We start from the raw sequence: 13511 nt of genomic DNA, 5'->3' as shown, positions 1-13511 counted from the left end.
TTAAAGCCTCAATGGTCTTTGCGATTCAATATATCCATAGGTATCAGGATTCTAACCGGTATCTGTGTCGTAAACATACCCATAGACACCAGAGACTGCACAGTAAATAAAGGTTACGATTTTGACTAAAGGGAATCCTGAAAAAATTATTTTGGCTATGGGTTAGAAGACTTCAGGAGCCCAAACGACGTATCTGGGGAAAAAACACACAGAAAATTACCTCCAAAACGATTTCTCGCCCATACAGTCAGGATGTGAATTTCAGCCAAATGAAAACACCCACATTCTCGAACAACAGTCAACAGTCAACTACTGTTATAAAACCCCACTTTACTCATTCAGATAATACAAGTGAACGTAAAAATGTAGCAGAAAGAAGTAACTTGTTTTGGGCCTTTGACGCAACAAGAGTTTTTGTGCTATCACAACTGTTCTCGAGCGTGTCAATATCAGAATCGTCACTTTCAAAATAAGTTTTCGCTTTCATACTCTAAAAAAAACGACGTGAGTGGAATTGATTCAACTTAAAAAAGAGAGAGAGAAAAGAGAGAGAGAGAGTTAGAAAGAGAGAGAAAGAGCGATAGAGAGAGGGAGGAGAAAAGGGGGAAGAGAAAGAGAGAGAGAAAAAGACCGAAAGAGACACAATGTATAGTAAAACACTTAGTTTATAATTTTTGGACCTAAACTTTAGTACAAAACTTACAATCTTATAATAATTTGGGGAAAAGGACGAAACTAATCTAGGGACAAACAAAAGTATCTTTTTTTTTCTTTCTTTTCTTTAACGAGCCAAATTTCTAATCAACATTCATTCCACTAAAAAAATTTGCTCAAATTCATTACATTTCCCTGTTGTAAGCCAACTTTCATTTTAAATGAAAACTTTGGAATTGAAGTAAGGATTATAATTGAGGACACTTAAAGCCCAGGTAAATACTGAGATTATAGCAGACCATTTATAAAATCAAAGGAGACAAATCAAATAAAATAATCAAAAAAAGAATAATATTTGAATAGCGATCGAAAAGTTGTCGACATTATAATCAAATAAATAAAATATTTGACTGAAATTCGAATAAAAATAACAATCAAACAACAATTCGAATAATAACAATCAAATCCAATAATCGAATAAAAACCAATGGAGACCAATCAAAAGAGAATAGTAACTGAAACAACAAGATTTTATTTAGTGTTTGAAGCTAAACTATATTTTCAGAGAATATTCAGAGGCATAGCCAAAGTCGGAGTTATGAGTTAATTTTTTTTTCATTCCTAAAGGCTGTTTTGAATTTCTTTTTTTCTTTTGAATCAACGATCGAGGTGATTCAACGTAGTGATTGAGGGATTTTTACATAAATGTTTAAACAGAATTTCTTAAATGGTATGAGCTCTAACAAAATTCTATGAATCAATAGATTGATTTAAAAAGGAAAATAAGAGGCTTAATGTCGGTCAAGATTTAAAATAAGAGCTCTGAGTCACAAAGTCCTTCTAAATATCAAAATTCATTAAGATCCGATCACCCACTCGTAAATTATAAATACCTAATTTTTCCTCTCCCTTTTGCCCCCCCCCCCAGATGGTCGAATCTGGGAAAACGACTTTATCAAGTCGAATTGTGCAGCTCCCTGACACGCCTACCAATTTTCATCGCCCTAGCACGTCCAGAAGCACCGAACTCACCAAATCACTGAACCCCTCCCCCCAACTCCCCCAAAGAGAGCGAATCCAGTACAATTCTGTCAATCACGTATCAAGGACAGACATTTGTTTATTCTATCCACCAAGCTTCATCCCGATTCCTCCACTCCAAGTCCCCCCAATGTCAAAAGATCTGGTCGGGATTTGAAATAAGAGCTCTGAGACATGAATTCCTTCTAAAAATCAAATTTCATTACGATCCGATCATCTATTCGTAAGATAAAAATACCCCAATTTTCATGTTTTCCAAGAATTCCGGTTTCCCCCTTCAACTCCCCCGAATATCACGGGATCTGGTCGGAATTTGAAATTAGAACTTTAAAGCACAAGATCCTTCTAAATATCAAATTTCATTAAGATCTGGTCACCCTTTCGTAAGTTACAAATACCTCAATTTTCAAAATTACTCCCCCCCCCCCAATTCCACCACAGAGAGCAGATCCAGTCCAGTTATGTCAGTCACGTATCTTAGACAGGTTTCTATTCTTCCCATCCAGTTTCATCCTGATCTCACCGCTTTAAGTATTTTCTAAGATTTTCGGTCCCCCCAACTGCTCCCCCCCTCCCCCAATTACGCTTGATCTGGTTGAGATTTAAAATAAGATATCTGAGTTACGAGGTCCTTCTAAATATGAAGTTTCATGAAGATCCGATCGCTCCTTCGTAAGGAAAAAATACGTCATTTTTTCTTATATTTCAAAATTACCCCCCCCCCCCCCACAATTGAGCGGGTCCGTTCCAATTATGTAAATCACGTAAGCAAGGCTTCTGCTTATTTTTCCAACCAAAATTCATCCCAGTCCCTCCAATCTAAGCGTTTTCCATTATTTTAGGTTTCCCCACCCCAAACTTCCCCCAATGTCACCAGATCCAGTCAGGATTTAAAATAAGAGCTTTGAGACACGATATCCTTCTAAATATGAAATTTCATGGAGATCCAATCACCCGTTCGTAAGTTAAAAATACCTCATTTTTTCTAGTTTTTCAGAATTAACCCTCCCCCCCCCCAACTACCCCAAAGAGATTGGATCCGTTCTGGTTATGTCAATCATGTATCTAGGACTCGTGTTTTTTTCCCACCAAGTTTCATCTCGATCCCTCCACTCTAAGTGTTTCCAAGTTTTAGGTTTCCCCCTCCCAACCCCCCCCCCCAATGTCATCAGATCCGGTCGGGTTTAAAATAAGAGCTCTGAGCCACGATATCCTTCTAAATATCAAATTTCATTGAGATCCGGTCACCCGTTCGTAAGTTAAGAACACCTCATTTTTTTAATTTTTCAGAAATACCCCCCCCCCCCCCAACTACCCCAAAGAGAGCGGATCCGTTCCGTTTATGTCAATCATCTATCTAGGACTTGTGTTTATTTTCCCACCATGTTTCATCCCGATCCCTCCACTTTAAGTGTTTTCCAAGTTTTAGGTTCCCCCCTCCCAACTCCCCGCCCCCGTCACCAGATCCGGTCGGGATTTAAAATAAGAGCTTTAAGACACGATATCCTTCTAAACATCAAATTTCATTGACATCCGATCACACGTTCGTAAGTTGAAAATACCTCATTTTTTCTAATTTTTAAGAATTCTTCCCCCCTCAACTACCCCAAAGAGAGCGAATCAGTTCCGATTATGTCAATCATGTATCTGGGACTTGCGCTTTTTTTTCTCATCAAGTTTCATCCTGATCCCTACACTCTAAGTGTTTTCCAAGATTTTAGGTTTCACCCCTCCAAATCCCCCCAATGTGATCAGATCCGGTCGGGATTTAAAATAAGAGCTCTGAGACACAATATCATTCCAAACATTAAATTTCATTAAGATCCAATCACCCGCTCATAAGTTAAAAATACTTCATTTTTTCTATTTGTTCCGAATTAACCGGCCTCCCCCCCCCCCAAATTGTCAAATCGGGAAAACGAATATTTCTAATTTAATCTGGTCCGGTCCCTGATACGTTTGCCAAATTTCATCGTCCTAGCTTACCTGGAAGTGCCAAAAGTAGCAAAACCGGGACCGACAGACAGACCGACAGAATTGGCGATTGCTATATGTCACTTGGTTAATACCAAGTGCCATAAAAATGAAAAAGACGGTAAAGGATACGTTACTAGACTCTTAAATTCCAAACCACCGGTGCTGATCTACGTCTCAAAGCCCTTCAGCAAAGAAGTACAATGGGGGATGGGGGCCAGCCACTCTGTGATTTTACACACCCTTCCTGCTTACCTTTCCCAGATTTCTTCAGGTACCCATTTAAAGCTGGGTCGACTCTGTCTGAGCTTACAGAGTCACACCGCTGAACCCCCTTCCAAAGCAAATAATTGGTCACACTAGGAATCAAATCTCGTCCTTCGGACATAGGATTCCAAATACTAAATATGAATAATTTGATCATAAAAAATACCTCCAACAATCTCAATAATTCACCAAAAGTTGAAGTCAGAATCGAGAAAACGCACAAACTCCGTGTTCAGCAACTTTTCAAATCTGTTAAGCTAACCGTGAATGTCACATCGATATTGTTACGCCTAAAGGTCATATTTGTATTTTCAGACGTCAGAGATAATTGCCAAAAAAAAACAGTTACTAAGCTGTTTTACAGGGACAATCGGCACAGTTATGTAGATCAAAAGAATAGAAGTATAGATCGAAGAAATGGAAAAAGGATGTAGAAAACGATAGAAATTTAGATCTTAGTGTGACTAAACATCTCCAAACGGTTGAGGAAATCTCCTGCTGATTGCCCTACTGATCCTCCCTTTAAGTCTAGGTCAGGAAAATGTTTTTGGCAATCATTTTAGAGGCTTGAAAATGTCAGATGCGACCTTTGGACATAAGAACAATAATTTACCTTCTCATAATGACGCGAATCTTCATTTACATATCGATACCAATCAACAAAATATCAGTAAATTTTGTACCGAAAAAAATTTGCAATTTCTAGTGTTACAACGTTTTATTCAAAAGCAAGAGTTTGAGTGTGGTATCTAAAACTTTGTGGTTTCGATAAGAGTTGGGCTGTACCATAGTGAAACAGAGAGATTACAGTCACTCACTTCATTTTTAAAAGTTGTGCTTTAATTCTCCCCCACAGAGACAAAGGTTGTACTACTGTGAAAAAAAGAAAGATTACAGTCACTCTTTTCCTTGTTAAAGGGTGTGCTTCAACTTCATTGGTTTATTGTTACGAAATTATGGGCCAATCAACACAGAGAAAAGGGCATTACCACGGGAAAAAACAGGGATTACGCATCATTTATATTATTGTTAAAAACTATGCTTTAACTCTGTTCGTTTACTGTTATGACACAGTAAGCCCATAATACCATTCCTCAAGTGTACGTCAAAAGGGAGGAGGGGATAAATAAATTTCTTTTAAACCGTTGTTGTAATTACCCATTACTACCGTCAAATTTTTAGCTAGTAAAGAAAACCAAAACCCTGATTGGCTCCTTTGTATGAGATTTTAAGCAACAAAAAGAACAAACCAGCTTTTGGGTCACAGCATTTTTACAAATAAAAACTACTTTACCTTTAAAAACTAAAGTAGTTGGAGTCACTTCCTCAAAACATCAAGAGTAATTCATACTTTAAATAGCAATTTTGTATGCTTAAACTCTAGGAGTCAAAGTGGCTATCAATACCTTACTTAATCCTGCATTATTGAAAGGCAGATTTATTATCTATCTCAGTTTTATTATGGAAATTGTCATTGAGAACAAAACGCTCGTAAAACACTTGGTTTGTAATTTTTGAACGAAGCTTTAGTACGGAACTTTTAATCTTACAGGTACAATCTTATATTTATTTGGGGAAAAGGACGAAACTAACAAGCAAAAGTACCTTTTTTCTTCTATACGGCACAAGACAAAGTATTAAAAAAATATATAGAAATTTTCATTGAGAAGTAACTGCTTGTTTGTTTATTAAACGCGTCACAGCTCCATCACAAATAATGACGTACCGTTAGTCCTGACAGTACCCTCACTTAGTGCCGTCGCGATAAACATTAACGACGTCTAGCAACAAAAGTCAGCATGAAGCAAGTGAAAACCTCTTAGGGATAATGTAAGTAAATATTTTAGTATTAAAGTATGAGCAGAGGTAACACAGTTTTCAGAAATTAAGTAATTTCCGTCTTAGGACTACAAATGCACTAGTACCGGAGGTATCTGTAGGGCCTTCTCTTGAATATCTCGAGAAGATTTCTTGGGATTACCTATGCTGGGAGACCATTTCATGTGATGATAAATCGTAAAGTGAGTCTAACAAATAGTTTTACCTCTGCTTGAACAATCCGCTTGGGAGCTCCATCGTGAATCTCAGGCTTCAGTACAGGTAAAGAGGTATTTCCAACTGCAAAAAAAAATGTGATGATGAAGGAGTGTCTTAATTCGAATCTTTAACTGTAGCGACAGTACTAGTCCAAACAATATTGTGGCCTAGAATACTATTCTTCATCACTATCTAATAATTATTTGAAAATAATGGCTTATTCTTCAATTTGTTTTCCTTGATTTTCTATTTTTAATTCTATTATTTTCCGTTATTTCTCTATGTGTTTTCCAGTACTGACGAATCTGCTTGCCATATCTTGAGTATCAAGTATCTTTTTAATCCATCATTGTATCCTAAATCCTGCTATTCCTAATTTAAAAAATCCATCACCTAAAATACTAAAATACCTTCAATACTATTCTAGCCTCAATCAAAGGGAAATTGTCTAATTGTCAAAATTCCCAAATTGTCACTTTTACTTCTCCTTTCCCTTTAATTCATATTCCACTTTCATTTTACTTTTTGTATTTCATTCCATTTCCTCACAGTAGAACAAACAAAAGTTTTTAACCTTTACACACAATAGTTTTTATTCTAGCCTCAATCAAAGGGAAATTGTCTAATTGTCAAAATTCTCAAATTGTCACTTTTACTTCTCCTTTCCCTTTAATTCATATTCCACTTTCATTTTACTTTTCGTATTTCATTCCATTTCCTCACAGTAGAACAAACAAAAGTTTTTAACCTTTACACACAATAGTTTTTCACAGACTTAACGAACAGAAATTAAATAAAAAATCATAGCAAAAAAACATACAACAGGTACTAAATATAAAGGAATAAATAAATCTCAAAACGAGCAAAGCTTAAGTTGAATATGCAAATCAAGCTTAAAACGAACAAAAATTAAATAAACAATCATAGCAAACAACCAAACAGAAGTTACTAATATAAATCAGTAAATAAATCTTAAAACGAACGAAACTTGAATTGAATATGCAAATCAAGCTTAAAACGAACAAAAATATTTTGCTATTGAGGCATAAACGAAACCCAAACAGCACAGAAATTAAATAAACAATCATAGCAAACAGCCAAACAGTAGTTACTAATATAAATCAGTAAATAAATCTTAAAACAAACGAAACTTGAATTGAATATGCAAATCAAGCTTGAAACAAAAGAAAAATCTCTACAAAGAAGAGTTTCAGATTTGCCTCCTTCTTTCACTGTGAAAGTCTGAAAGCTAATGCGTCATTGGCGCTTTACTGAAATATACATGAATCTCGAACATTCTTGAAAAGTAAAAATAAAATCAAACTGAATATTTGATATATAATGCTATTAACTGTTGAAAGATCATCAGTTCAAGATTTTATTTCACTGTAATCTTATGTTGATTTTCAATGCTATAATAACTGGAAAATATTCGTAATATAATCCGTTTTCAGTGAAGCACCAATGACGAAGTCAGCTTTAGACTTTTACAGTAAGGGAAAGTTAGAGTATCCAAACTCTTGTTTGTAGTGAAGCTATATTTGTCTTGTACAGTCTTGGAAAGAACTAATAAGATTCAACTAATATTTGATATACAATGATGTTAATTGCTGAAAGCTCATTAGTGCAAAATTAAATTTTACAGTAATTTCTAAAAAAAAATTTAATGTTCTAATAAAACAAAAGAAAATATTTGTAATATAATTCCTTTTAGTAAAGCGTCAAGTACGGAGTAGGCCTTATACTTTTACCGCTTGAAAAACGGGCAGTAACCATACTCTTTTTTGTAGGGAAGACTGCCATTCATTGGAAGTACATAACCCGAATTCTTTCCGGAAGAATTGGGGGGAAAAACTTTCGAAAAGTTTTTTTAATTAATTTTTATTCTTTTTTTGATTGCAAAAAGTTTGGAAGGAGTTTTTTTAACAAACTCCTTATATCAAAATAATTTTTTCAACGTAATAATATCGAAGTATCAAAGTAAAGAAAGAATAAAAGTTTACAAGGTATCAAACTAAACAAAGTATCAAAGCAACAGTAAGCAACTTGCAAAACTTACAGCCTTTGCACCGTAAACTGAAGTTAATACGTAAATCACTAAATCTAAGGATCAAAGTAAACGAAGTATCAAATTAACAATAATTAAGTTCTATAACTCAAAGCCATTTCCCAGGGGCTGGGGGGAGTCAACCGTGGAAGCATAGTTTTGAGGCCTTTGAACTATTTTGAACGAAATGGTTATCTCCAAATTCCGACCAGATGCCCTTTGGGAAATTGGGGCGTGGGCTAGTCAACCAGTGATCACTTTTGACTCTTAAAAAAGGCTATAAGTTTCAATTCCCGATCTAATAAATACCTTCCAAAGTTAATACAACCACCCCTTGCACAAAACCTTATATTCAAATAATGGACAACCTATATAAGCTACAGTCCTCGCCCCAGGGGCTAGAGAAGAATTCTCAACCCTAAGTTGTAGTAATTTTAATCTTGAACTATTTTGAACAAAATGGCTATTTCAAAACTTTGATAAGACGCATTTATAGAACAAAGGCACAAGGAAGGGTGGAGGCTAGTTAATTTTGATCACTTTCGATTCTTAAAAAATTACAGCTTACAATTCCACTTACAAGTTACAATTCTTGTCCCAGGTGCTATGAGGATTTCTCAGCCCCTAATATATAATAGTTTTGATTTTGGACTATTTTAACTAAAACTTTCAATTTCCAATTAAACGAGCCATCTCTGAAGTTTACACGAATACCCCTTATATAAAGCCCTATATGCCCTCGAGGAATAGCTTACAACACTTACACCCAGGCTCTGGGGGGATATGCCGACCCCAGAGTTTTTGTAATTTGATCTTTACATCATTTTGGACCAAATAGCTAATTAAAAAATCTTATTGGACACATTTGGCAAAAAAGAGACTTGGAGGGGGGGGGACTAGATGCCCTCCGATCACTTTTGACTCTTGAGAAGGGCACCAAAATTTCTTATTTACAATCGAATAATCCCTTCCGAAGTTTATACGACCTTCCCTTCCATAAAAACATTATATGCTCCCATGGCACACTTTACAACACTTGTCCTTGGAATCTGGGAGGGGGGGCTGTTTTATCCCTGGAGTTTTTGTTTTATTATTTTTGGTCTATTTTGAACAAAATGGCAATATAAAAAATTCGATTGGACACATTTAGGAAAAAGAAGGTTGGGAGGGAGGGTACTAGTCATATCCGATCACTTTTGAATCTTAGAAGGTGAATTAGAACTTTCGATTTTTAATCATTTGAGCCCCCTCCAAAGTTTATACGACCACCTCTTCCATAAGAACCTTATATGTCCCCGTGGCATAAGTTACAACCTTCCCCGGGATCTGAAGGGGGAGGATGCGTCGACAACGAAGTTTTTTTTTTTATTATTGTTGGACTATTTCAAACAAACTGACTATCTCAAAATTTTCATTTGATGCATTTGGGTAAAACAGAGCGTTTGTGTCAGGGGGGATAGATGCTTTCTGTTAACTTTTGACTCATTAAAAGATAACTAAAACTTCCGATTTTCAATCAAATGAGACACCTTAGAAATCTACACGACCACACCTTACACAAAAACCTTATATGCTTTCGGGGCATAACTTAAAACTTTGCCCCCGAGCTCTAGGGGTGGTGTTGACCCCCGAATTTTGGGTTAAAATAGCTACCTCAAAATCTCTACGAGATGGATTTGGAGAAAAAAGGCTGGGGGAGGGGTCTAGCTGCACTCGAATGCATTTTTACTCTTAAAAAGTGAACTAGAACTTTAGATTTCTATCCGAATATGCCATCTTCGAATTTAACGACTACCCCTTACACAAAAGCCTTATACATTGCAGGGGCATAATTTAAAACGCCTGCCCCGGCACTGGGGGGTTATGTCTACACTGAAGTTTTGGTTATCTGACCTTTGAACCATTTAAAAAAAATGGCTACTCAAAATTTTTATCGGATGGGTTTCGGAAAAAAGGACATGGGGGGGGGGGGGGGCTAGTTACCATTTGATCTCTTTTGACTATTATAAAGTGAACTAGAACTTTCAATTTTCAATCAAATGGGCTCTTTCTGAAGTTTATACGAACATACCTACCATAAGAATCATTTATAATCACAGGGAATAGCTTACAACGGCGTTATAAGCTCGATAGCAGAGTTGTTTTTTTTATCTGACCTTTGAACTATTTTCAACAAAATTGCTATCTTAAATTTTTATCAGATAGGTTTGGAGGAAAAGGGCATGGAGGGGGGCAAGTTACCGCTGGATATCCTTTAATTCTTAAAAAGTGAACTAGAACTTTCAGTTTCGAATCAAATGAGCCCTTTCTGAAGTTAATACGAGTATCCTTTCCAAAGGAACCATATAAGCCCTTAAGGCTATATGGCTGGATCTTAAAACGCCTGCACCTGGGCCCTGAGGGTTTATTTCGACCCTATAATTTTCATTATATGATCTTTGGACTATTCTTTTAAAAAAAACGTCTCAAAGTTCTTTTCGGGTGGGTTTGAGGAGAAAAAGGCATGGAGTGGGGGGGGGTGTCTAGTTGCCCTCCGATCTCTTTTGACTTTAAAAAAGTGAACTAGAACTTTCAATTTACAGTATAATCAATCCCCTCAGAAGTTTATTCGAACATTCCTTTCATAAAAGCCATACATGCCCCCGGGGTAAAACTTAAAACGTCTGCCCCTGGGGGGGGGGGGGTCTATTGACACCGGAGTTTTTGTTTTATGATCTTTGAACTATTTTTTTTTTAATGGCTATCTCAAAATTTTTATCAGATGCATCTGAAAAAAAGCCGTGGGAAGTGGGTGGGGGCTAATTGCCCTCCGATCAATTTTGACTCTTAAAAATGGAACTAGAACTTTAAATATCTAATCAAATGAGCCTCATCCGAAGTTTTCTGAAATATATCTATATATATATATATATATATATATATATATATATATATATATATATATATATATATATATATATATATATATATATATATATATATATATATATATATATATATATATATATATATATATATATATATATTTATATGTCCATTATACAACAACATTGAAATAACTAATTTCGTTGAATAGTATTGCCGCAATTTGTGCACAGAGATGAAAATTATAACGAAAAATAACAATACAATAACAATATAACGTGTGACAGATTAGAACAACAAAAGAGCAAAATAATAGTGATAACATTTGGGTATTTTCGCAATGCTAGAAAATCTAGCAACACCAGAAACCCATGTCAACATAGGCTAAACCTATATTAAAACCTATATCAAACCGTTCGTGGTAACGAACTGTAGTAAGGAGCGACCCGGCTCAATAGTAACCAAAAGTCTAAAAAATGGAATTTTGGTACCAATAGCTACATCAAAAAAATCGCATTTTGATGCTGATTGTAAATATATAAGTTTCATCAAGTTTAGTCTTACCCATCAAAAGTTACGAGCCTGAGAAAATTTGCGTTATTTTAGAAAATAGGGGGAAACACCCCCTAAAAGTCAAAGAATCTTAACGAAAATCACACCATCAGATTTAGCGTATCAGAGAACTCTACTGTAGAAGTTTCAAGCTCCTATCTACAAAAATGTGGAATTTTATATTTTTTGCCAGAAGGCAGATCACGGATGCGTGTTTATTTGTTTTTTTTTTTTTTTTGTTTTTTTTTTCTTTTCCCCAGGGGTGATTGTATCGACCCAGTTGTCCTAGAATGTTGCGAGAGGGCTCATTCTAACGGAAATAAAAAGTTCTAGTGCCCTTTTTAAGTGACCAAAAAAATTGGTGGGCACCTAGGCCCCCTCCCACGCTAATTATTTTCCCAAAGTCAGCGGATCAAAATTCTGAGATAGCCATTTAATTCAGCGTAGTCGAAAAACCTTATAACTATGTCTTTGAGGACGACTTACTCCCCCACAGTCCCCGTGGGAGGGGTTACAAGTTCAAAATTTTGACCAGTGTTTACATATAGTAATGGTTATTGGGAAGTGTACAGGCGTTTTCAGGAGGATTTTTTGGTTGGAGGCAGGGGTTGAGAAGAGGAGGATATGCTGGGGGATTTTTCCATCGAGGAATTTGTCATGGGGGAAGAAAATGTCCATGAAGGGAGCGCAAGATTTACTAGCATTACTTAAAAAAAAACAATGAAAAAGTTTTTTTTTCAGCTGGAAGTAAGCAGCAGCATTAAAACTTAAAACGAACAGAAATTATTACCCATATGAGGGGCTCACCTCCTCCTAATATCTCGCTCTTTACGCTAAAGTAGTTTTAGTAATTTCAACTACTTATTCTGCGGCTTTTATGATTTAGGGGTCATTCTTAATGAATTGGGACAAAATTTAAGCTTTATTGTAAAGAGCGAGGTACTGACGAAGGGCAAACCCGCTCATATATGTAATAAAAACATAAGAATACAAAAGTTCTTTACGTAAGCTAATTTATAAGTTACGTATATCTTTTACTTATAAAAAGATTCGTAAACAATTAAAAGTTCTAGTTGCCTTTTTAATTAACCGAAAATCGGAGGGCAACTAGTCTTCCTCCCCCACTCTTTTTTTCTCAAAATCATTCGATCAAAATTATGAGAAAGCCATTTAGCCAAAAAAAAAAATATATAAATTTCGTTTTAATTATTCCTCTGCGGAGAGCCAAAATCAAAACGTGCATTGATTCAAAAACGTTCAGAAATTAAATAAAAAAAAGAGTTTTTTAAATGAAAGTAAGGAGCGACATTAAAACTTAAAACGAACAGAAATTACTCCGTATATGAACGGGGCTTTTCCTTCTCAACGCCCCGCTCTTTACGCTAAAGTTTTTGTACTGTTTTTAAATGTAGAGTTAAGAGAAAGAGTCAAACTTTAGCGTAAAGAGCGGGGCGTTGAGAAGGAAAAGCCCCTTTCATATACGGAGTAATTTCTGTTTGTTTTAAGTTTTAATGTCGCCCCTTACTTTCATTTAAAAAACTTGTTTTTTTTTATTTAATCATTATCTTGTCTCGAAGCCAAGGTCAAGGAAAAAACACTTAACATCCTTAAAAATCAGTTTGTTGTCATGAGATACTCTAATATAAAATTCTGCCACAAAAAGCAACTGGTTTTTAACCTATACTATAACTGACATCGATTTGATTGTGTTGGAGATCATACGAGACCACTTATCCTTGGGCATAAAACTAAAGAAGGCATGTCGCAGATTATCCATGAGATAACCAACACGTACAACGAGAAGGGATCTAGTAACAATCAGTTAATTCCCAACGACAATTACAACTTCGAAGGACTAGGGCAAAGGACAAAGAAGCAAAGAGATCTCAATATTAGAGCCAAGGCTGTAGCCACGGGGAGTTAGGGAGTATCACACTGCATCTACTTAAGATATTTACTTAAGATATCTACTTAAGATATTGTCATACTTATTTTTTGCTACTTTGTCCTTGAAATGTCCTTTCTAAAATTAGACTGTTGTCCCTAGACAGATTCAGATTCACATACTTAGTTT

At 35.7% G+C, this 13511-nt stretch overlaps 2 protein-coding genes across 7 annotated transcripts in view; one reads left to right on the top strand and one right to left on the bottom strand.

Moving 5' to 3' along the window:
* LOC136041519 (exosome complex component RRP46-like) overlaps window positions 1–13511 on the top strand; it is a gene marked incomplete at its 5' end in the record, with an annotated part of 363665 nt that overhangs the window by 170161 nt on the left and 179993 nt on the right. The window lies entirely within an intron of this gene.
* Window positions 1–13511, bottom strand: part of LOC136041468 (PAS domain-containing protein cky-1-like) — a 121395-nt gene that overhangs the window by 40480 nt on the left and 67404 nt on the right. For all 6 annotated transcript variants that reach the window (XM_065726157.1, XM_065726156.1, XM_065726160.1 and 3 more), the window contains one exon: window positions 5981–6054. In XM_065726157.1, the coding sequence (XP_065582229.1) occupies window positions 5981–6054 (74 nt within the window). The remainder of the gene's footprint in view (window positions 1–5980; window positions 6055–13511) is intronic.

This window comes from Artemia franciscana, unplaced genomic scaffold (assembly GCF_032884065.1).
Source record: "Artemia franciscana unplaced genomic scaffold, ASM3288406v1 PGA_scaffold_23, whole genome shotgun sequence".
NCBI lineage: Eukaryota > Metazoa > Arthropoda > Branchiopoda > Anostraca > Artemiidae > Artemia > Artemia franciscana.
The sequence above is the reverse complement of the archived record's forward strand: the minus strand, read 5'-3'. Positions and strand labels throughout refer to the sequence as shown.